This window comes from Podarcis melisellensis (genome assembly GCF_964234715.1).
Source record: "Podarcis melisellensis genome assembly, chromosome: 2".
In the NCBI taxonomy this organism is placed as follows: Eukaryota; Metazoa; Chordata; class Lepidosauria; order Squamata; family Lacertidae; genus Podarcis; species Podarcis melisellensis.
The window spans coordinates 119,454,358-119,479,449 of NC_138529.1; the positions used below are offsets into that span (position 1 = coordinate 119,454,358).

Here is a 25,092-nt window from a genome sequence, read left to right on the forward strand (position 1 = left end):
TTGACCATGTTTCCAAGTCTCTTTTAATCTCTGACCAACATTTCTCATAATTGTCCTTAAACAAATTCAAGTTTTTGGAGGTCAAGTACACCCCTAAGTACTTTACTTTTTTAACCACATTTAGTTCCGTTTCTTTTCTGAACTCCTCTATTTCAGTAGTTGTCAAATTTTTTGCTAGAACTTTAGTTTTTTGTTTATTCAGCTTAAATCCCGCCACCCGACCAAAGTCAGAAATTAATTCTAACGCTCTTTTAGTACTAGAGGCTGGCTCCTGTAATGTTAATACCAAGTCATCTGCGAATGCTTTCAGTTTATATTGTTTCTCTCCGACCACAATTCCCTGTGCCAACCGGTCATTTCTGATCATGTTCAATAGCACCTCCAGGACTGAAATAAACAGCAGAGGAGATAGAGGGCACCCCTGTCGTGTCCCTTTTTCAATTTTGAACTCCTCTGTCACCACGTCGTTTACTATCAATTTAGCTTTTTGTTCTGAATAAATTGCTTCTATTCCATTTTCAAACCCCCGCCCTACTCCCATCCTTTCCAAATTTTTCTTCATAAACATCCAAGAAATGTTGTCAAAGGCTTTCTCCGCATCAATAAAAATCAACACCGCTCTTGTATTTGAGTTTGTCTGTAGGAATTCCAAAATGTCAATGATGTTTCTTGTGTTATCAAATAAATGCCTGCCGGGGAGAAAGCCTGCTTGGTCCTTATGAATCACTTCATTTAATACTTTCTTAAACCTGCTTGCCAAAATGTCTGCAAAAATTTTATAATCCACATTTAGGAGTGAAATAGGACGGTAGTTTTTAAGTTGGGTTTTTTCAGTTTCTAATTTTGGTATCAACGTGATGAAAGCTTCTTTCCACGTTTCCGGTGCCTTCTTCCCCTCCATAATCTGGTTACTAACTTCCAACAGTGGTTGTATCAACGAATCCTTCAGTACCTTATAGTATTTGGAAGTAAGTCCATCTGGTCCTGGAGACTTGCCCAGTTGGAGGTTCTGAATGGCGCATTCAATTTCTTGGAACGTAATATTACAGTTCAAGGTTGCTCTCATTTCCTGAGGTATTTTTTGTAATCCATTAGTTATGAAAAATTGGTCCACCTCCGAATCTTTTTGTGGCCTTTGTGAGTAGAGTTCTTTGAAATATCTCTGGAAACACTTTCTAATTTCCTCGGGTTTCTGAACCATTCTCCCTTCGATCTCTAGATTTGTAACTGTATTAAGCTTTTGTCTCTTTTTCAACTGCCAAGCCAGCAGCTTCCCACACTTGTTAGCAGATTCAAAGGATCTTTGTTTCATTTGTTTAATTTTCCATTCCACCTCCTGATTTATCAGTTTCGAATATTGTGCCTGGAAAAACTTCACTTCTCTCAATACTTCCTTTGATTTAGGCCTGGATCTCAATTTTTTCTCTCCTTCTCTTATTTTCTCCAAAATCTTCTCCTTCTTTTCATTCCAGAGCCTTTTTTTGATCGTATTCTGCTGTATTAGAAACCCTCTCATAACTGCTTTACTTGCGTCCCAGATTGTTCTTTTTTCCACATTTGTCTTTAGATTTATTTCAAAATAATCCTTTAAAGCTTTTTGGGCCTTCCTAACAATCTCCTGATCTCTTAACAAAGCGTCATTCATTTTCCATCTGAAAGATCCGGTTGTGTTTAATCTCACAAAATGGTCAACTTCTTGCTTGGACAACAGAAAGGCTTTACCAAGTACCTGAATAACAACAGCTTATAGATACCACTGGGGAACAAAAATAGCAGTCACTTGTGTGATTCTTGGGTTCTCGCCAAACCATGGGAACCCAAAAAGGCATACTCTTCCGTTTTGCTTTTGTCCAGTCTCTAAGCATTTCCTCACAATTGTAACAAACAATATGCGGAGCCCATTTCCTGTGTTGGTTGCCCAGGGGAATTTCAAAATAGCTTTTATGGGCATGCCTCACAAACACTGCTTGTGTTTTTGCGTCTTTGATGAGGAAGTGTGTAGCAGCCACATACATAACAAAAGGCACCAGGCTTGTTTACACATTTTTGTCTACTTGAAGAAGCCATGGTCCGATCTTACAAATACAAATATTTAGATTACAAAACTATAAAAATAAAGAAAAATTAAGTTTGCATAACAATAATTACCATGTGGTTAGGGTAGATCAAAGTGTCATGGTCCACTTATCCCCAGTGTAATTATGACATATCAGCAAAAGTTGGAAATTGAAAGATAACTATAGCATGTACATGAAAATCGATTTCAGATTTGAAATCAGCATTGAAAGAACATATATGAACAGTCGAAAAATCTCATGCAACAGAAATTTAAAAAAAAATTGTTCCCCAGTGATATATATGCAATGAAATAAAGAAAGAATGACTGAATGAATGCAATGACCTTGCTGAAGCTCCCAGGCCAAACAATGGCTTCTGGTTTAATGGAGAATTTTATGTAGGAAGATGCCTGTCCCTCGATGCTCCCAACTTTCTTTCTGCTGTGAGATCTATTGGGAAATACGACCCAATTAATGATATCAAAGTTGGCAGTCAGCTCCCAATTCTGATCAGGATACATCCCTCCTATGGATGAATTGGAAAGCCAAATTTCTTTCAAGAAAGTGTGAAGCTAGAATGGCAGAGAAAACGCCAGCATTTAGAAAGCATATATCAGGGTTGTTGCAGGATGTTTCCTGGGTATATGATTGAGAAAATCCTTTCCTGAACTTGGATATTTTGTGGGATGTAGTCTTGTTTTTCTTCTTTGAGGAAGGTTCCAGACATCTTACCAATATCATGAGAATTGTCCTAAATCAAGGACATTGAGGCAGAGGCCTTGGGTCAGCTAAATAATGACCTTTTGGTCATTACGACTGGTCCTTTATCAGGTTATAAATTCACAGGATGTATGACTCAAATAAACACATATAAGAGGACACATCCTAGCAAGCATTTGGCAATTGTAGAAAGCTAGCATGCCTTTTAATTGGCTTTAAGCTATCCTATTGTCATTTCAACTTTCTATGTTTTAAATAAGGGTTTTCTTTAGTGATAATTTTTTTATTTTAACTCTTTGGTAAAGTGCTTTGAGGTTTCTTTTCAGGAGTCAAGCAATATACAAATATTGTGCAATAAATATTGTAATTAATTAATCTTTATGTAAGAGAACGCTCCTTAAAAATTTTTCATAGCTTAGTTTGTGCTTTGAAAGTTCCCACCTAACTTTCCTAAATTAATTATTAAAAAAATGATTTTAATCAATTTTCAAAGTATCTTAGAACCTCAAAAATAGATGAACAATTAAAAAAAACACCTTATTAACATGTCCTACTAAAGATAAGGCATAGGAAACCTATACATATTTAATAATTACAATGAGATAAACTTCAAAGAATATAGAATCTGAAACGGATTCCAGAGAAGGACAACGTGTTTGCAAAACAGGGGAGAGGACAGACCTGCCATGGCTGCAGCCTTTGAAGTTCAAATCGTTCTCCTCCATCCGCCATTAACCTCCATTTGGATCTGGATGAATATGCAGTATTTAGGGCCTGAGCCACAAGTTGGACACAGTAGTAAATGCTATAGCGGTTTTGAGACCAGATTGCCTCCATCTCCTCCTGGGACAAAGTTTCCTGTAGTTCCTTTTCTGTGCATCTTGTCCAACCCACCATGGGCAGCACATCCTTTGAACATGAACAATTGAATGCTTTCTCCCCAAACTGTGCAGCTGCAGCTCTAGTTTCAAATGAAAGTCGAGTATAGTAGCCATGTTCTCTCCTTTTTTTGGTATTCATTACAAAGGACAAAGAACCTTGGGCAGGTGGGAAAGAATGCATGTTACGAAACAACATATCGTCAATGTCCATAAGATCTGTTGTGATCCAGATTATCCCCTGAGATTCCCTTACTTGAGGAATGCTTTGTAAAATCATGATCGGATAAATTCCGTGTTGAGAGTCCCCATAATAAACAAACACCTTGACTTTTCTCAAGTCCGAAGCTTTACAATGCAAGGATGACATTTGTCGCAGGGTCAAAATCTGAAATTTTTCCAAGAAAGCAACACAAATCCCACTGTGGAGCAGCAGAGGCGTGAAAGTACTCAGGAACCTTTCTCCATTGTCATTGTCTGGAACAAAGAGACCGATCCATGTCCACCCGAAATGCAACAACAACCTGACAATCCCCATGTGCTGGGTTTCTTCTTTGGGGACTATCCGATAGATAAAAGGGAACTGGGTTTTGTCATTCAGATCCTGAGCAGCAGAGCCAAAACTGATCTAGTAAAAATAGGATTGGTGTCATGTTTTCAGAAATACACAAGAAGGGTCCCATCACATGATCAGGCCCAAGGCTCAAATAACCAGATGCTAACCAGAGGCTTACAGGATGTCTGCCATGCCTCTGATGGATTAATCCTGTTCAGAAGAGGACCTGGAGCTTACAGAGAAGTTGTGGCTCCAATGGACATTGAGACAGAGTATCTGGGGCCTTCAGGGCTCTTTCTAGAGCCACAATGTGCCACCACACAGAATAAGAGGCAGAAGCTAAGCAGCTGCACAGTCTGCAGGAGTGCAAGCACTTAAACCTCTATGTTCATTTAGCTGCCAAATAGCCACAGGTCTGCCTGAGAAACAAGAACTCCTTAGCAGCCAGGGGCTACTTTTTAATACATCTTCCTATGACAGTCTGGGGAGGGAGACAGAAAGAGGCGGAGGGTTTTCTAAATCGGTTTCCACATGCTTAAAATGTGATTCCCCGCCCCCTTTGGTTTCTCTTTTTGGGTGCTTTTCTTTTGTGTTCCCTGGAAAAATAGGTGCTTAGGATATTGGTGAAGCACATCTCCCATCAGTCTGCACAAACATGGTTACAAATAATGGTTGTCTTTGTAGTTTAGAAACTTCTGGGGGCATGAAAGGGTTCCTCACCACTGCTGGAGAGACAGCAAAGAGGAATTAAACACAATTGATCTCTTCCAATTCCTACCTGCGGCATTTTGTAGATGCCCAACATGCTTGAAATCTGGCTGGGGATTTCAGAAGAAGTTGCTTCAAAAACAGCCAACACGTTATTCTGTCTTCCACAGCTGTAGTTTGGAATACTGTCTAGCATGGCATCGGCAGTTGTCCTGACATCAAAAGCGGCCTCATAGATGCTATAGCCCAGGGTGACATTGGCTAAATGCTTAAGATGCCGGGTGATCTCCTGGGTTGCAAACAAGATGGAGAGGACTGGTGTGGTGTCCCATGCTGACCAACTGCAAATAAATGAATAAACGAAAAATCATTTTCGCCTTCCATTCTCCATTAAATAATAACAATTTGCAACACTCCCTGCTCTACAAAAACATAAGAAGTGCCTGCTGGTTTTATATCTAACAGGCCAAACTCTGCAGCTAGAAGGCGCAGGATCTTACCCAGATCCACCAACAAAGAAAGGAGTAGCATTTAGGGGAGCTTGATCTGGGGTGAATTAGATTGAAATGATCACTTAGTTTCTTAAGTGCAGAGACTTGTCAGGATCTATTTAGAGGATGAGAAGATATGAAAGAGAGAAATGCGCTCTCGTGGGCTACCCACCTTGACTTCTGAGGCTGGTGGAACTACCTAGTAAGATTCCTATACTGATTTGAACGTTCCATAGAGTTTAAAGGGAAGGACGTGGTATCCTTACATTCTGATTTTTACACTTTCTTTGATCCACAAATGCAAGATTGCACAGTGGAATTAATACTTAAGATACGATGGTAATCCAAACATGCCCAAGATCACCTGGGACTTTTAATTTAGATGGTTCTGTTTGGAATACAGGAATAGGGGAAGCTGTCAAAGGCATTTTATACTTGACTAGAAAGAAACACACTTTTTGCATAAGAATACAAAATGAGACATGAGATGATCAACTGTGCTTTAGCTGCTGCCTTTGTATTAATGATACTCCAAAATAGTGAAACGGTTCAGAATTAGCCTCTCTGTTAACAGGATGCCAAGGGGTCACTAGCTACTTTGTTGCTGACTCTCAATCCCCAAATCTTCTTCCAAAGGCAATAGGGGGGCAAAGGAGAGAGAAGGTTTTTATCAGGGATGGCCAGATATTAAATGGTGTCTCTGACAAACAGCCATAAATGTGAATGAAGGCTGGGTAACATAAAGCCACTTACGTCATAACAGTGTTTTTGGGAGGGATAGAGAACTTGAATGGGTAAGTTCTATAAGCTCTTGGAAATATGACCCCACTAATGAGGTGGTCTCCTGGCCTGAAATAATTCAGCGGATCACTTTCCCCATTTAGGTTCAATGGGCATTTTGCTTTCAACATCCCACAGGCTCCATGGGGCATTAGCAGCACAAATAGCAGCAGCAGTAATATCATCCTGGCTATGCCTCCAAGAGTCGTACACTCTTATGAAAGAAGTCACATTAGAAGTACAGCTGGACTTCTACAGTAGCTTCAGAAGCCGAGGTAGAAAAAGGAAACCTCCCACAGAAACAAGCCCTGCCAGCCCCAAATCTCTCAGGCCAGGCTTCTGATATTTATGACCCAGTTCTTCTTTCAGGCTTGTGACAAAAAGGCATATCATTCTGCCTGTGATTCTGATGTTTATGTTATTTGTGGACTCCAAGGCCACCACTGGCGAAATCTCTGGAGTATGTAAATTATCATGGTTTTTATAATTATCAAGTTAAGAATGTCCACCTGCTCTGCAAATCCCTGGAATTGGTGTGTGACCTACGTTTATGAGCACTTGTTATTTCTAATAAGTGGACTTATTCAGCAGCTGTTTTATCAGGGTAAAGGAGGTAAAGGAGACTACATGGCTCTCCTGAGAGACTTAGAAAATTGTGACATGAGGGCAGGATCTGTCTTCTTGATATTTGTGAGTCAATCTTGGGAGCTTATTTGTGTAGCAGAATTAAAATGCCAATAATGATTAAGCATGCATATATATATATATTTATCAACCTCTCTTTTAAACTTTTTTTTAAAAAATGTTGTGAAAACCTTTCTGTTGCCTTACTGTATCTAACATGTTAAGTGTTTTTAGGTTGCATTGCCCATTTCTCCTGGGGAAAGACCTTCTTGAGATAAATTCTCTCACCCCCTAAGTGCAGACAGGAGACAGTGGTCCTTTTCCATACATGCAGGAGCATAAATAGCTGTGTGTGTGTATGTGTGTGTGAGAGAGAGAGAGATAGAGAGATAAGTGTATATTCTGGGAGGCATAGCTAATTGTATATAATATTTTTTATTAATTAATTACAATACAGTGGTACTTCAGGTTACATATGCTTCAGGTTACACATGCTTCAGGTTACAGACTCCGCTAACCCAAAAACAGTACCTCAGGTTAAGAACATTGCTTCAGGATGAGAACAGAAATCATGCTCCGGCGGCATGGCAGCAGCAGGAGGCCCCATTAGCTAAAGTGGTGCTTCAGGTTAAGAACAGTTCCAGGTAAATAACAGACCTCCAGAATGAATTAAGTACTTAATCCGCGGTACCACTGTAATCCAACGACAATCACATTATCACAAACCAAATTACACCAATTAAAAGGAACCAATTATTCAAATGCCAAATGAAACATATTTAGGTGACTAGCCGTGTCTGGACTTCTGGGTGCGATGATCTTAATTAGGGCTTTAAAGGTCAGCACCAACACTTTGAATTGTGCTCGGAAACGTACTGGGAGCCAGTGAAGTTACTTTAGAATCACTGTTATATGGACCTTGTGGAGATAACCACAGCATGCATCACTCTGGTGAGACAGTTTGTGGGCAGGTAGGGTCGCAGCTGGCATACCATATGGAGCTGGCAGACAGAGTTAACCTGTGCCTCCATGGACACCTGTGAGTCCAAAATGACTCACCTGCGCACCTGGTCCTTCAGGGGCACCAGGTCTTTCAGGGGCACAGTTACCCCATTCAAGACCCAGGGGTCCCCCATGCCCGCCCCTATCTCCAAAAAACAGTACCTCTGTCTTGTCAGGATTCAACTTCAGTCCGTTAGCCACCATCCATTCTCCAACCATCTCTGGATACTCACACATGACATTCACCCCCTTCACTGGTTCCGATTTAAAAGAGAGGTAGAGCTGTGTATCATCCGCACACTGGTAAACACTCCGCCCAACCCTCCTGATGATCTCCATATTCTTCTTCATGCTATGGCTATGAAAGAAAACATTAAGATTGCTGGAGAGCCAGGCTGCTGGTGACCTAGTTGCTGGAGTTTATTGGCCAGTGACGTTACCACGGATGAATGCAGATGTATCATTGTGACCTCAGTGTATGATGTCACAGACAGAATGAACTTCAAACCCCACCAAAGTGAGAGACAGTTAACAGTCAGACCCAGGCTTAATGCTGTGGGTATTCGTGGCAGATGATGAAAAGGTAAAACATGGCGGCTATAGTATCTTTTACCAAAGGTTACAGTTGTCTAGAGAGCAAAAATGAATTAGAGGGATGAAACAATAATATAGGGACACAGCAGAACATGGACTATATACATGTTGAAGGTCCTGGGTTCAATTCCTTACATCTGCAAATCATCCTGAAGTCTTTGGGGCCGGAGCAAGACTACAAGAAACCTTTAATTGCCTTTATACTTTCCTAGGCAACCAGCTGAAAGCCGCTAACAGCATTCTGACACCAGACTCGGTTCCACTTGAACAACGTGGTATATGATGTGAAGCTAAGAATCACCAAAGAAGCTAAGAATCAGACACTACCGCCTTCACTTTTTGTAGTTAGATGTGCCTTTGTGTTCAGATCAGGCCTGAGTATGATAATGTAGCACTTCGGTAGGAAGATGCAGCCCAAAAGTCCAGCACTGGAGGCCAACATAGAGAAGACCTGCACGGCTACCATGAATTTCCCCTTGGTGCTCAGGTAGGTGGGCACAAAGGACACCCAAACACTGCAGAAGACCAACATGCTGAAGGTGATCAACTTGGCTTCATTGAAAGCTCCAGGCAGCTTCCTGGCTAGGAAAGCCACCGTTAAGCAGATGGCAGCCAGGAAGCCCATGTAGCCAAGGACAGTGTAGAACATGGCAACAGATCCTTCATTGCATAGAAGGATGATCTTTCTAGCTTGGGACTGCATGTCGGAGTCTGGGAATGGTGGAAAGATTCCTAGCCAGATGGTGCAGATGACAACCTGCATACTGGAACAGGAAAGGACAATGGAGTTGGCCAGACTCTTCCCCAGCCATCTCCTCACCCTGTTCCCTGGCTTTGTGGCCAAGAAGGCCAGCACCACAGTGATGGTTTTTGCCAAAACCGAAGAAACGGCAACTGAGAAGATGATGCTGAAGGCTGTTTGTCGGAGAAGGCAGGTCACTTTGCTTGGTCGGCCGATGAACAGGAAGGAGGACAAAAAGGAAAGCAGGAGGGAGCTGAGGAGGATATAGGATAAGTCTCGATTGTTAGCTTTGACTATGGGAGTTTCCATGTATTTAATGAAGATTCCTAGCACGACACCAGCGGTTAAGCACAAGAAGAGAGCAAAGGACTCCAGGAGGATTCCCAGGGGTTCTTCATAAGTGAGAAATGTTATAATCTTGGGGACACATTTGTCTCTTGCTTGATTTGCATGCTGTTCTTCTGGACATTTGGTGCAATGCTTTGCATCTGAAGAGAAGAAGAAGGACTTCAGTATCACTAACAAAATTCTTACATCCATAACTGTCTGTTTTCTAATACATTGGGAAACAATAATAGGAGATCAATAAATGATAGGATTTTGATTATTTAGAGTACTGAAGTATGTAAGCCAGTGGAAAAATACAGCCTAAGCTTCCTTCCAAGCCAGGACCTTATCTGGGATAGAGGTACTAACATGATAAAAGCTGTTGAAGGCCCATCTGCGACGAATTCTTGGGCCTGGGAAGGCAGAGGTTGCCATGGTGATGTGGTGTGCATTTGAGGTGTCAGGAAAAGTGAGTCTTTACCAAGGTGTGCTGGGAAGAATAAGGCAGAGACGAAGAAGGGACCCATTTTGGCTAGACTGGCTGAAGAAGGGTTGGGAGAGATTTCTTGCGCTCAAGTGCTGCACTGCTATGGGAAACAAGTCCCTCTTGAACATGTGCTAAGATCTGGACTTCCTCCATGCAGACTGAAGGTGTAACTATGTGAATAAATCATATTTCGAAAAGCTATGACACTCTCCCCTGAGTATTCATTTCCCAAAAGGAGCACAAACCCTGGGTGAGCCCCGGAACCCCCTAGAATCTTGCTACCACTTGGCAGAGAGTGGGGTGGTGCCCAACTTCTGTAGGCTTAAATGTTTGTCCCATTCCACTGATGGCTATTGTGCTAAGGACTGATGGCTATTGTGCTCGTGGACTTTTCATAGGCATCTGGTTCAACATTGTGAAAGGGTGTTAGACTAGATGGGCCTTTGGCCTGATTAAGCAAGTCTCTCCCTTTCCTCTAGAGTCACCCACCTTCCTGAACGGAGATGGTCCCTTCCGCACAAGGAGCACAGTCATAGCAGCAAATGGGCTCCCCTTCTTTAGCAACTCTGGCGTATCCAGGGCGACAGATTTCGGTGCATCTTGAATGAGGCACAACCTAAAAACATGGAAAAAGAGCACCAAAAGGAGACCGGCATAAATTACAGACATCATCTGAAGGCCCTGACTAAAAACAAAGCTCAAATAAAAATCTGAGGCCAGATTAGAAAGCTGTAAAATGGGAACCAGACCCTCCCAAATTTTGTAGAACTGTGGAAAATGCCTCTTCTTTCTGACAGAAAGTTTCATTTGTAATTGCCGAATACAAATATTGTTAAACAGAAAGGATTCAACAAACTATGGCCTTTCTAACTGCATATGAGATTTGAGGAAGCTTAAAATGGGAATGAGACCCTTCCAAATTTGGTTTGGACTGTGGAGACATGATTTTGTTTTTGATGTAAAGTTTCATATTTAAAAAGCACAATGGGATTTATTATACAGTGGTACCTCGGGTTACATATGCTTCAGGTTACATACGCTTCAGGTTACACACTCCGCTAACCCAGAAATAGTGCTTCAGGTTAAGAATTTTGCTTCAGGTTAAGAACCACCCATTAGCTAAAGTGGTGCTTCAGGTTAAGAACAGTTTCAGGTTAAGAACGGACCTCCGGAACGAAATGGGTACTTAACCCGAGGTACCACTGTACATTGTTTAAGGTAAAAGGTTAACTAATTTAACTCTCTATTGCTTTTTAAAATTTGTTTGGGGTTTATTGCTCTTGTTTGTTACTATTATATTGTTACTATTATATGTATTTTTGTTTTTCTATAAGTAGTTGGCATTATTGGGCAGCTGTTAAAGCCCACATGGCAGCTACGGCCCCCCATCTTTTTTTTTTTTAAAAAAGTACTATTTATTAAAGGTTTAAGGGTTACAGAAAGAAAAAAAGGAAAACACAAAATTAAACAAAACAAAACAAAACAAAACAGCACATCACAATAAAGAAAAAACAAAACAGAAAACACTACTTATCTTAACAAAACAAAAACAAAAACAGAAACAATTAAAAACACAACGAATATTCCCATAACTTATCTTTCATTTGCTTGTTTCATTGACCTCCTCACACCTCCCTTTTTTGTATTCTAGTTCAGTTAGCTATTTCAGCTTTCTCAGTTTTTGTCCTATAATTTGTCTTGACATAATCTAACTTTACTTTTCCTCCTTTAGCCGATTAACAATCTATTTTTACTTAATCCTTTATAACATTTCTGCTAAAGCCACATAACTTCATTCCAACATCCTTCTAACATTCATTAATTTTACAATGTTTCTGTAAATAATCTTTAAATTTCTTCCAGTCTTCTTCCACCGACTCTTCTCCCTGGTCTCGGATTCTGCCAGTCATTTCCGCCAGTTCCATGTAGTCCATCTATGGCCCCCCTGTCAACTTTGGGCCCATTGATGCATTTTCATCTCCTCCTCTGAGTGGATGAACAAGGAAAAGTGTAAAGACAGCCTCTCCTCTCTTTGCCCCTCTCCAACTGAATGGCTATGCAAAACAGAGAGGGCAAGGAAAACAGCAGTGACCCAGACATCTGAGAAGTGGCTGTCACCCTGGGAAGGGCCATCTTAGGGTTAATCTGAAATGGGCAGCTACTGGCATATTATCCGAATTTAGCAGATGTCACCACAAGGGAACTGCAGCCAGTGTGGTGCAATGGTTACCCGGGAGACCAAGGTTCAATTTCCCACCCAGCCATGAAGCTTCCTGAGTGACCTTGGACGTTCACAGGGTTGTTGTGGGGATAAAAATAAGAGGCAGCAAACCATACACAGCGTTTTGAGCTCCATAAAGGTGGGACATGTCAGGTATAATGGCATTTCTGAAGTACAGAAGCCATAGAAGCTTATATAATCTAACAGAATTCTTCCAGAATCTTCTAGTGTATCAGGAATTTCCCAAGGTTTCCATGGAAACAGACATGCAGCTGGAATGAGCTCGTTGTGTTTCCAGGTCAAACTCCCCCCAGCCTGCCTATAAATGAGATGGGGTCGAATGTTATTCTTACTTTCCCTCTCTCTGATGTTCCTTCACTCTCTCATTCTGAATTTTCTCAGAGTATGTTGTTCATTTTAAGTTTTTTACTGTTGTATTTTACTGCAACTGGATTATTAAGAGAGTGCCCTTCCAGGGATCTGATACTGAACTGTCAAGCTTATTTCTGCCTCAGTAAACTTTTACTAATTAATCCACTGCGCCTGAGTCCTCCTTGTGTCTTCTTGAAGCTGCTACTCACTTACAACTGTGAAGTCATAGAATCATAGAATCATAGAGTTGGAAGAGACCACAAGGGCCATCGAGTCCAACCCCCTGCCAAGCAGGAAACACCATCGGAGCACTCCTGACATATGGTTGTCAAGCCTCTGCTTAAAGACCTCCAAAGAAGGAGACTCCACCACACTCCTTGGCAGCAAATTCCACTGTCAAACAGCTCTTACTGTCAGGAAGTTCTTCCTAATGTTTAGGTGGAATCTTCTTTCTTGTAGTTTGCAACCATTGCTCCGTGTCCGCTTCTCTGGAGCAGCAGAAAACAACCTTTCTCCCTCCTCTATGTGACATCCTTTTATATATTTGAACATGGCTATCATATCACCCCTTAACCTCCTCTTCTCCAGGCTAAACATGCCCAGCTCCCTTAGCCGTTCCTCATAAGGCATCGTTTCCAGGCCTTTGACCATTTTGGTTGCCCTCCTCTGGACACGTTCCAGTTTGTCAGTGTCCTTCTTGAACTGTGGTGCCCAGAACTGGACACAGTACTCCAGGTGAGGTCTGACCAGAGCAGAATACAGTGGCACTATTACTTCCCTTGATCTAGATGCTATACTCCTATTGATGCAGCCCAGAATTGCATTGGCTTTTTTAGCTGCCGCGTCACACTGTTGGTTCATGTCAAGTTTGTGGTCAACCAAGACTCCTAGATCCTTTTCACATGTACTGCTCTCAAGCCAGGTGTCACCCATCTTGTATTTGTGCCTCTCATTTTTTTTTGCCCAAGTGCAATACTTTACATTTCTCCCTGTTAAAATTCATCTTGTTTGTATTCCCCCAGAGTCCTGACACACTATTAATGCAATCAATCAATCAATCAATCAATCAATCAATCAATGCAATGACCTTGCTGAAGTTCCCAGGCCACACAATGGCTTCTGAATTAATGGTGAACTTTACATCGAAGGAGGTCTGTCCCTCGATGCTCCCAACTTTCATTCTGCTGTGAGATCTATTGTGAAACACGACCCAGTTCATGATATCAAAGTTGGCAGTCAGCTTCCCATCCTTATCAAAATACATCCCTCCTATGGATGAATTAGAAAGCTGTATTTCTTTTAAGAAAGCGTGAAGCTAGAATGGTAGAGAAACACCAGCATTTAGAAAACATCATATGAGAGTTGCGTGTGGGAACTACAGGCTTGGGTGCAAACTCCATTGCAGATGACAGCACACTATATAATTGCATAACAATTGCAAGATGTTTCCTGGGCATTTGATTTATCAAATCCATTCATGAAGTTGGATATTTTGTGGGATGTAATCTTGTTTTCCATTGATAATTGAGAAAGGTTCCAGACCGCTTACCACTTTTGAGCGATCGATCCTAAATCGGGGAGATAGAGGCAGAGACCTTGTATCTGCTTTATTTGGTGACTTTTGGGTCATTATAACAGGTCCTTTATCAGGTTTTAAATCCTCTTGGGATAAGAGTCAAATAAACATATATTAAGGACATGGCCAGGAAAGCACTTTGGAACTCTAGAAAGGTTACATGCTTTTTAATTTGCTATAATCTATTCTATTGTGATTCTATTGTGATTTCAACTTTGTGTTTCAGAAATAGGGTTCAAATTAGGGTTTTAAATTTATTTATTAGAATTTTATTGTTTAACATTTTTGTAAACTGTTTTGAGGTTTTTTGAGCAGTCAAGCAATATATATATATATTATGAAATAAATATATTAAATAATCAATGTGACACTCCTTAGCAATTTATCGTGCCCTATTTTGTGAATGAATATTTCCCAGTGCTTTTGTTTATTAATTAGTTTCAAACTATTGTAGAGCCACAAAAAAGATGAACAAAAACAAAAAATTCTCGAATGGCAGATGAAGGTTATAGACTATATGGGACTGGCAGAAATGATCGGCAGAATCCGTGACCAGGGAAAAGAGACGGCGGAAGAAGATTGGAAGAAATTTAAGGACTATCTTAAGAAACATTGCAAGATTATTGAATGTTAGAACGATGTTGACTTAGAAATTAAGGGGTTTCTAGCTGTAATGATTATGTAATTAAGAAAAGAAAGATTAAAAATTAAATCAGAAATTAGGGGAAGGATTTGCTGAATTGGCTTGATTAGAGATTGGAATACAGAGAGGGGAGGTATGAGGAGGTCGGGAAAGTACTGTCCTGGAGCTCCGAGACTGCTTTGAAGTTGGCGTTCTGTGAAACGGGAGCTTGCCGGAGGCTGGAAGCTGCGTTCAGTGTTGTTTGCCTGCGTCTGAGAGGCAAGGAAGCAAGAAAGCGAGCTGGAAGCTGAGCCAAGCTGAGTGAAGCAGAGTTGCTGAGGAAGCGTACCGGACCCGTTGTAAATCTCTAATTGGCGATCGTAAAGGAATTAGAGTGTCACGCGAAAGTCAATAACATTTCACAGTTATACGACTATAAGGGATTGAAATTATACCTGTTTGTTTTGTATGTATGTTTATCTTATTGTCATCTATGTTTTCTTTTTTTCTCTTTTTTGTTGTTTTTATGTTATATAATTTTTTGAAAACTTCAATAAATATTCTTAAAAAAAAAATAATTCTCAGGATGTCCAATTAAAGACAGGGCATACAATCACAATGTGATAAACTACAAAAGGTATAGACTCCGTAATGGATTCCAATGATGGAAAACAGATGGCAAAAAGCGGTGAGGACAGACCTGCCATGGCTTCAGCCTTTGAAGTTCCAATCTGTCTCCTCCACCCGCCATTAACCTCCATTTGGATCTGGATGAATATGCAACATTTAAAGCCTGAGCCACAAGTTGGATACCATAGTAAATGTTGTAGCGATCTTGAGACCAGATTCCCTCAATCTCTTCCTGGGAAAAAGTTTCCAGTTGTTCCTTTTCTGTGCACCTTGTCCAGCCTTCCACGGACTGCACTTTGTTTGAACATGAACAATTGAATGCTCTTGACCAAAACTGTGCAGCTGCAGTTGCAGCTTCAGATGAAAGGTGAGGATAGTAGCCATGTTCTGTCCTTTTTTTGGTATTCATTACCAAGGACAAAGAACCTTGGGCAGGCTGGAAGAGAGCCACATCACCAAACAACATCACATCAACGTCAATAACATCTGTTGTGATCCAAACTAACCCCTGAGATATCCTCACTTCATGAATGCGTTGTATCAATGTGATTGTATAAATCCCATTTTCAGAGTCTCCATAGTAAATGAACACCTTGACTTGCCTCAGGACAGATGGTCTACAATGTAAGGATGACATCTCCATGATGAAAAAAGGCATTTTTTCCAAGAAAGCAACACAGATCCCACTACGGATCATCAGAGGTGTGAAAGCACTCAGGAACCTTTCTCCATTGTCATTGTCTGGAACAAAGAGACCAACCCATGTCCACCCAAAGTGGAGCAGCAACTTGACAATCCCCATGTACTGGGTTTCTTCTTTGGGGACTATCCGGTAGACAAAAGGGAAATGGCTTTTCTCATTCAGATCATGAGCAGCCGAGCCAAAACTGATCTAGTAAGAAAAGGATTGGTGTCAAGTTTTCAGGAATACACAAGCAGGGCCCCACCGCATGATCAGGCCAAAGGCCCATCTTCTCACAGTAGCTAACCAGATGCTTCTGGATGTATGCAATGCCTTTGATGGAGGAATCCTGTTCAGAAGAAGACTTGGAGCTCACAGAGAAGGAAGTGGCTCCAATGAATATTGAGGCAGAATAGGGCATCTGGGGCATGCAGGGGTCATGGCATTCCAACCTCTTCTTAGAATCACTATGGGCCACTTCAAAGAATGAGAGGCAGAAGTAGAAGCTAGGTAGTGACACAGTGCAGGCTCCTTAACCTTAAATTAGCTTCTAGACAACCACAGGTCTTCCTGAGAAAGAAGAACTCCTGGGGAGCGAGGGACTATGTTGAAATATGATACTAATTCTTCCTACGCCAGTCTGGTGAGGGTGAGAGAAAGAGACCCAGGGCTTTCCAAATCAGTTCCCACTTTCTTAAAATGTGGTATTCTTTCTATGGTCTCTCTTTTTGGGTACTTCTGTTTTATGTTCCCCGGAGAGTAGGGATGTGGAAAATTTGGCCCTTAGGTTGTTGTTGAACTACAACTCCCATGGCCAGCAATGGATGGCTTGGTAGTTCAGAAACCTCTGGAGGGGTGAAGGGGTTTCTCAACACTGGTGGAGATATAGAAATGAGGAAGGAAACAAAGTCCTACCTGAGGCATTTTGTAGATGCTCAACATTCTTGAAATATGGCGGGAGATTTCAGTAGCTGTTTCTTCAAAAACAGCTAACACATTATTTTGTCCTCCACAGCTGTAGCTTGGAATGCTGTCTAGCATGGCACCAGCCGCTGTTGTGACATCAAAAGCGGCCTCATAGATGCTGTAGCCCAGGGTGACATTGGGTAAAAGCTTAGGATTCTGGTTGATCTCCTGAATGGCAAATAAGGGGGACAGAGTGGGAGAGGGGTTCGTTGATGTTGAACTGCAAATAAATGAATAAACAAACAATTGTTTCAGAGGGGTCCACTTTCCATTTAATGAAGACAACATGTCATACGCTTTGTTTTATAAGAACCTAAGAAGAATCTATTAGTCTTATATCTAATGGGCCAAGCTTTGAAGGAGTACAATCTTGTGCATGCGCTCCAACAAGGAAATAAATAGAGCTTGTAGCTTGGATGAATTTGATTGGAATGATAACTTACAGTTTCTGGAGCTCAGAGACTTGACAGGAACTATGTACAGGATGAGAAGGAACAAAAGAGAGAAAGAGCAGACATATTGTCTAGAGAGGACATAAAACAAAATCTCTCAGGTTTGATAGGCAGAGTTATCACTGACATAGTGGCTTTAAACAAGTGCTGGCTAGGTTGATAGATAAGCAGTGCCCTTGTGTGGTTTCACGTATCCAATGCATGAACTAGAAGCTCAGAAGAAGGAAATGTGTTTGCTCTTTTCCACCAGTAGCAACATTAAATCACAGCTGAGAATAAGGTGAAGATTCAGGAGTTCTTGGTGAAAAGCATCTGTTTCAACAATTTCCCCTGCCCACTTACCTAGCTATTAGAGAGACGCAGAGAAAGCTTAGTTCCTTGCGAGTCTGGAGCTGAGGTTTGTAGTTAACACCCTAAAATCAAATTTAGTCTGATTCACTCCAACCTGCACTAAAGTTTGCCAAATGTTTTGCAGAGAAAACACAGCATTTTGCAGCACCCCACAAAGCGAGCAAATGTCACTTAATATGGGGGTCACAGGGTCACCCAAAAACCCAACGTTGCCTGATTCATTCCAAACCCAAGCCAACAATTTGATTCAACAGGACCTGAACAAACTGCAGAAGTTTGCCAACAGAAGCAGGCGAAGAGATGATCAGCTGTTTTCTAGATGCTTCCTTTGTAAATTAAACTGAAGCCCCAAAAGGGTTCAGAATTAACCTTCCTGTTTGCAGATACCAAGAGGCCAGTGGGCACTGAGATTCTTTCAAAATCAAGAGATGGGCAAAGGAGGGAGAAGGGTTTATTAGGGATGGCCAGAAATTAAGTGCTAATAGCAGCGTTTGTGAATGTAGGGTGGGTAACATACAGTCACTTACCTCATAACATGGTTTACGGGGCGCTGGGAAAAGTCTGGTTTGTAAATTACAACTCCACCTTGATATATGACCCCACTAATGAGGTGGTCTCCTGGCCTGTAATAATTCAGTGGATCATGTTCCTTTTTCATATTTAATGGACATTTTGCTTTCAGTATCCCACTGACTCCATGGGGCATTAGCAGCAGAAATAGCAGGAGCAGTAATATCATTCTGAACATGCCTGCAAGAGTCATAAACTCTTGTGATAGCAGTGACATTAGGAGTGCAGCCGGACTCGTACAGTAGCTTTAAGCAAAGGTACAAAAAAGGAAACCTGCCACAGAAAGGACTCCTGCCTGCCCCAAATCTCTCAGGCCAAGCTTCAGATATTTATGACCCAGTTGTTCTTGCAGGCTTGTGACAATAAGTTACCTCATCCTGCCTGTGATTATGGTGTTTATTTTATTTTTGGACTCAAAGGCCATTATTGAGGAAATCCCTGGACTAGATAATTATAAGGTTCAGAAGGTCCATCTCCCTGGCATCTGTGTGTGACTCAATGGGCACGGGAAGAATGTGGGCAAAGCATGTTTGTGAGAACTCACAGATGGGGCTATCAGTCTGGGCCATGGTTAATTAGAGGGGTCATGAACTTTAGTAAAATCCCAGAAACCTTATGAAACAGCTATGATTGTTAAAGTCTAGTAAGGCAGGACATGATGAAAGTTTATATACTCCAGTATGGTGTGGATTGTATAGATAGCAACAAGTTTTTCTCCCACCCAACAACAATACTAGAAGTTCTGATGGAGAACTTAAATCGTTGTGTCCTAGGCCCTCATCCAAGACCCTGATCCCTACACCACCTTGTTTCTGGGGGGTTGGGAAAAGTCGTATGGAACATCCACTGCAGCTTGCGGACTGATGACCCCACTAATGAGGTGGTCTCCTGGTCGGTAATAATTTAGTGGATCATTTCCCTTTTTCAGATTCAAGGGGCATTTTGCTTTCAGCATCCCACTAGTCCAATGGAACCTTAGCAGCAGACGTAGTAGCAGCAATATCACCCTGGCTACGCCTGCCAGAGTCTTACTGTATTGTGATAGCAGTGACATTAGTAGCACAGCTGGATTCCTACAGTAACTTCAGAAAAAAGTAACTAAATGAAGACTCCTACAAAAATTATTCCTCTGCCCCCAGTTGTCTGAGACCAGGTTCTCAGTAGTACAGGAGATATTTATGTCCCAGTTCTTCTTTCAGCCTTATTACAAGACTTTTAACTCATCCTGTCTTTGAGTCTGATGTCTATGACTCAAAGGCCACCTTTGGGGAAATCCCTGGACTAGAGATTTTGATAATGAGAAGGTTGAGAAGGTCCACCTCCTCTGCAACCTCCTCAAGGGGCAGAGGCAGAGTTGTAGCTAGAGAAAAACAGCTTTGAGAGAACTCACAGATGGGGCTGCCAATCTGGGTCCTGCTAGGTCTGATGAAACCAGCGAAGTTCAACCATCAGTAAAGAAGCCATGATGGCTAAGGCAGGAGATGATAGTGTTTTAGAAACAGAATTATATTATCCTTACAACAAACCTCTGAGGTAGGTTAGGCCAAGAGAGTTGCCCAAGGTCACTCAATGAGCCTAATAAGTGAGCAGGGATTTGAACCTTGGTCTCCCAGGTACAAGGCATAAAATGAAGCTGGATGTTGCATAATTTAGGACAGTACCATACCTTCCAAGATTTCTCTTGTGAAAATAGGGACACTCTATTTCATCATAATTTTATTATTTATATAACCTCCCCACACCCATCTGACTGGGTTGCCTCAGCCATTCTGGGTGGCTTCCAGCATATATAAAACCATAATAAAACATGAAACATTTTAAAAAACTTCCCTATACAGGGCTGTCTTCAAGTGTCTTCTAAAGGTTGTATCCACTTGGCTCAAGGGTCACATAACTCCATACCCTCTAACATTTCTCTGATGAAATTAGTCAGACTATGGGATTTGCTCCCACATGAGGCAGGGGTGGCCACCAACTTGGAAAGCTTTTCTAAAAAAAAAAAAGGATTGCACAAATTCACGGAGCACAAGGCTATCAATGGCGACTAAGTATTTCGAATCTCCACTACCAGAAGCAGTAGCTCTCTCAATACCAGTTTGTGGGAACCCCAACTCTGAACACCTGCTCTTGCACCCAGGTCCTGCTTGCGGCCTTCCCACAGGCATCAGATTGGCCACTGTGACAGCAGGAAGCTGAACTGAATGGGCCTTTGATCTGATCCAGTGAAGAAGAAGAAGAAGAAGAAGAAGAAGAAGAAGAAGAAGAAGAAGAAGAAGACGACGACTTTGGATTTGATATCCCACTTTATCACTACCCGAAGGGGTCTCAAAGCAGCTAACGTTCTCCTTTCCCTTCCTCCCCCACAACAAACACTCTAAGGTGAGTGAGACTGAGGGACTTCAGAGTAGTGTGACTGGCCCAAGGTCACCCAGCAGCTGCATGTGGAGGAGCGGAGACGCGAACCCGGTTCACCAGATTACGAGTCTACTGCTCTTAACCACTACACCACACTGGCTCCCTCAAGTGGGTCTCCTCAAGTTTCGTTCATGTGTTTTCAACAGGCATAAGCAGATATTTCCCTCTCACGTGCCTAGACCATCTGACTTCACACAATAAGGGTATGTTTGGGGTTGAGGGGTTGTGATAACTGATACTAAGCAAACGGACATAAATCTGACATCAGGAATCATAAGACAGAGAAACCAGTAGGAGAACACTTCAATCTCCCAGGACATTCTATACAAGATCTCAAAGTAGCTGTTCTACTACAAAGGAATTTCAGAAATAGACTGGAAAGAGAAGCTGCTGAATTGCAACTTATTACCAAACTTAAAACCATGGAGAGACCTGGTCTGAACAAAGACATTGGATTCTTATCTCATTATACATGACAAAGCCATTTTTCACCTTCTCACCCCTTGCTTTTTCCTGTAAGACCTATTGCAGTCCTTAAGAGTCGTCAACAGGCTCATCACAGCTATCTGCCAATCACCCATTCCCACCACCGTTCTGAGTAATACCCCTCCCCACCTTCTCACTATATAGAAGGGTCTGGTAACTTCTGTTTCAGTGTATCTGAAGAAGTGTGCATGCACACGAAAGCTCATACCAAGAACTAACTTAGTTGGTCTCTAAGGTGCTACTGGAAGGAATTTTTTATTTTGTTTTGACTATGGCAGACCAACACAGCTACCTATCTGTAACTGATACTAAGCACTCACTGAGCTTTCAGAACCTTCTTTGACCAAAGTTTAGAGGCAGAAGGAGAAGCAAAGGCAGCATCGTTCAGTTTTGGACACTTGGAGCTACTGCTAGTCCCTAGCAGTGTGAGGAGGTTATTGCTTCTGTTTGTCGGGTGTAGCATGGCAGCACTGCCTGACCAGCTCAGTGTGTCACCACAGCTTCCTGCTTTTGCTGCAGATGCCCCTTCCCTGAGGTGGGCGGAGGTTGTGATACTTCTGACACCCACTGCTTCCTTTCTTGGAAGGAGGATCTTATGGAGTGCTGATTTTGCTGACACCCTTCCAGCCCACAGTGTTCTGAGCCTTTTAATGTATTTTGGCCCCTTCCTCAAACTGGGGTGTAGGGATGGGTGAATCTGCCAATGTCGGTTTCTCATTTCCCCAATCTTAAATCTGGTTCTCCTAATTTGTGATTTATTCATTTCTAGCACAGAATTTATGGTGCTGGGGGAGACTCTTGAGAGTCCCATGGACTGCAAGAAGGTCAAACCTATCCATTCTTAAGGAAATCAGCCCTGAGTGCTCACTGGAAGGACAGATCCTGAAGCTGAGGCTCCAGTACTTTGGCCACCTCATGAGAAGAGAAGACTCCCTGAAAAAGACCCTGATGTTGGGAAAGATGGAGGGCACAAGGAGAAGGGGACGGCAGAGGACGAGATGGTTGGACAGTGTTCTTGAAGTTACAAACATGAGTCTGACCAGACTGCGACAGGAGTGCCTGGCGTGCTCTGGTCCATGGGGTCACGAAGAGTCAGACACGACTAAACAACTAAACAACAACAGCACAGAATGTTCCATTTGTCAGCATTCTTGTGTGACTTATTATGCTTATAATGTACATTTCAATAAGAAACATTTCCTTTTTTTTTTTTTGCAGATTTCCTCTAATACAATGCCTTACTTGGCTAGAGAACTGTGTTGCAAAATCAGAGAACGGTGAATTATAAAAGATGCAGCATTTTGCTTCATGTCTTGCTCAAAAGGTTTTCTCCCTTTTCAGAACTGTCTCTTGCAAATTCCACACACAGCTACAGCCCCTTCCTTGCTCACCACTGCCACGTGAACCCAAGAAAGTTGCTTAGAAAAGGAATGAGGCCCCTGGCAGAGGCGGATTTAGGGAATGGCGACCTGTTTGGCCACACTGGGTGTGGAGTCTTGGGGGAGCTCTATGACATAGAGCATCTATGACCAGTGGTGTAGCGTGGGTTGTCAGCACCCGGGGCAAGGCAAGTAATTTGCGCCCCCTAACCCGTGGATTTTAGTAGGGGCAGAGAGCTGTGAGTGTGAGTGCGCCCCCCCATATGTTGCGCCCGGTGCGGCCAGCCCCCCCTGCACCCCCACGCTACGTCACTGTCTATGACATAGAATGGAAAGTGAGAGGCGAGGGAGGACACCAAAATCTGACATCACACAGGGTGCATCTGGAAATTGAGACTGCAGGGTCTACCCCTACACTTGGGCTGTAAACCCCATCCCTGTTTCAGAACAATATCAAACCCTGAAAAATCCCTTTTATTTGCAGCATCAACTGCAACTCTTGGTTCAAATTGCTCTAAACTGTCTGAGGAAGAATGTTTGACTTTGCTCACAAGAACCTTTCCTTGCATTCTGTCTCCTGCTGACGGCAAGCATTTGATAAGAGAAGAAGAAGAGTTTCGATTTGATATCCCGCTTTATCACTACCCGAAGGAGTCTCAAAGCGGCTAACATTCTCCTTTCCCTTCCTCCCCCACAACAAACACTCTGTGAGGTGAGTGGGGCTGAGAGACTTCAGAGAAGTGTGACTGGCCCAAGGTCACCCAGCAGCTGCATGTGGAGGAGCAGAGACGCTAACCCAGTTCCCTAGATTACGAGACTACTGCTCTTAACCACTACACCACACTGGCCACACATGTGCTGTACATAGTGTTTTGCGCTCCAGCGCCGTACGGATGGCTCCGGGATCCTCTGCTCGTGGCTGCAGCCATGGAGGAGCCTCCGTTCGTGGCTGTAGCAGCGACGGAGGGATCCCACCCACCGCCATCCACATGGTGCTTGAGCAGTGCCGGTGGCAAACCGCTATGTACAGCGCATGTGCAGCGTCATTATGTACAGTGCATGTGTGCGACGCCACACATGCGCTGTACATGGTGGTTTGCCGCCGGTGCTGGGATCCTCTGCTCGTGGCTACAGATCCTCCACATGTGGCTATGGCAGTGTGATGGCTGCTCACGCCGCCGTGAGCCCCCATGGGGTGCCTTCTTGTTACCCCCCAAGACATGGCACCCGGGGTGCCCCCGCCCCCCGTTACGACGCCACTGGATAAGAGGGCCCTGCTGAGCATCCCCTCCTATGGCATCTGCCCAAAGATGGCAAAAGCATGAATTCAATAGGTTTTGCTTAACGAGGAGAGAGCCTTCCCTTCTGTTACCAACCTGCATGGAATTCCTGGTCACCTATGGCAACAGGTGAGTGCTTAAATACAAGGCTGCACTAACTGCTTTAACTGACCAATCCTGACTCTTCATTTCCAATGTTCCTTCCTCCAGCAGACTCCTCCCCTTTTACCTCAACATTCCACCTACTAAGCAATTCTCCCTCCCTTCCAGAAAGTGCTCCAGAAAGTGTTGACCACACACAAGTATTTATATATACCAGTGGCGTAGCATGAGTTGCCCGTACCTGGAGCCACATGAAGGGCCTGGGGTGGGGGAGGGAGGGAATCTGGCTGAGTGCGCATGCACATTTACTGCCTAACAGCAACCGCAGCATCCAGGAGATCACGGCTGCAGAGATAAGAAAAGAAGAGTCGTTCCATTATCTGAAGAGGTCACTTCCTGGTTCGCATGGAGAAGCCATTTTAAACAGAGCCCAGTGATGGAAGCACCATCTGTATTGAGGCAGAACCAGGTGCTGACATTTTGCACCCCTAGCAATTGTGTTTCTGGGGCAGCCACCCCTGTGACCCCCACCCCCCCATGCTAGTTTTTTTTAAAAAAGATGATATTGGTTTTTTATAATTACATACTATACATACACATATTATATTACATTTTACATTTACTCTTGCTCTCAAGAGCTGACTTTCCTCCTTCCTCCTTCTGGCTTTTTTTTGTGTCGTCTTTAACTTTTTGCATTGTCTTTATCCATTTTGTATATAGTTGTTCAATTTTTGTCCATGAAATGTCCGTAAACAAACAAATCTTTCTATATATACAATTCTTGTTGTCTGTCTATATTCATTTACAAATGCTGTTCAACTTTGGTCATAATATACATTTTTAATTCATTTTGATATTATTGTCCAATACATTTCTTTGTGTATTCCCGTTATGAGGTTTATTTCAGTTCTACTGCTTTCCCTATTTCACATCATCTTCTCTATATATAAAACATAAATTTCCCCCATTCTTTTTGATATGTTTCATCTCCCTGATGTCGAATTTTCGTTGTTAGTTTGGCT

The 25,092-nt window shown here is 42.5% G+C and overlaps 2 protein-coding genes across 10 annotated transcripts in view; both read right to left on the minus strand.

Moving 5' to 3' along the window:
- LOC309364415 (vomeronasal type-2 receptor 26-like) overlaps positions 1 to 5,115 on the minus strand; it is a gene marked incomplete at its 5' end in the record, with an annotated part of 48,340 nt that extends 43,225 nt beyond the window's left edge. For 2 of the 3 annotated variants that reach the window (XM_081901649.1, XM_081901650.1), the window contains 3 exons: positions 2,402 to 2,629; positions 3,459 to 4,283; positions 4,990 to 5,115. In XM_081901649.1, the coding sequence (XP_081757775.1) occupies positions 2,402 to 2,629; positions 3,459 to 4,283; positions 4,990 to 5,115 (1,179 nt within the window). Of the gene's footprint in view, positions 1 to 2,401; positions 2,630 to 3,458; positions 4,284 to 4,989 lie in introns of those variants that run through there. The other variant, XM_081901653.1, reaches the window with a different exon arrangement.
- LOC309364548 (vomeronasal type-2 receptor 26-like) lies at positions 5,049 to 24,095 on the minus strand. Of its 7 annotated transcripts, XM_081902111.1 has the most exons (7): positions 19,214 to 19,540; positions 18,366 to 18,588; positions 16,985 to 17,255; positions 13,647 to 13,874; positions 10,456 to 10,582; positions 8,050 to 9,640; positions 5,049 to 5,260 (listed from the first exon to the last, which is right to left on the minus strand). In XM_081902111.1, the coding sequence occupies exons 2-6, from the start codon at positions 18,584 to 18,586 to the stop codon at positions 8,727 to 8,729; spliced, it is 1,761 nt and encodes a 586-aa protein (XP_081758237.1). In that variant the 5' UTR covers positions 18,587 to 18,588; positions 19,214 to 19,540; the 3' UTR covers positions 5,049 to 5,260; positions 8,050 to 8,726. The 7 variants fall into 7 exon arrangements, with proteins under 7 accessions (XP_081758237.1, XP_081758240.1, XP_081758239.1 ...); XM_081902114.1 differs by lacking the exons at positions 18,366 to 18,588; positions 19,214 to 19,540 and adding an exon at positions 24,065 to 24,095; XM_081902113.1 differs by lacking the exons at positions 18,366 to 18,588; positions 19,214 to 19,540 and adding an exon at positions 24,065 to 24,073 and having other exon boundaries at positions 16,985 to 17,203.
- Between the last annotated feature and the right edge of the window lie 997 nt (positions 24,096 to 25,092).

Bases quoted from the DNA above. Each gene is read 5' to 3' on its own strand.
- LOC309364548 (XM_081902108.1), bottom strand. From the start codon at position 16,189: ATGGGGATTGTCAAGTTGCTGCTCCACTTTGGGTGGACATGGGTTGGT. The intron at 13,875-15,457 runs GTCTGTCCTCAC...CTACCATTCTAG, and splicing joins AAAGGCTGAAGCCATGGCAG to CTTCACGCTTTCTTAAAAGA. The intron at 9,641-10,455 runs GTGGGTGACTCT...TCTTCTCTTCAG, and splicing joins GACCATCTCCGTTCAGGAAG to ATGCAAAGCATTGCACCAAA.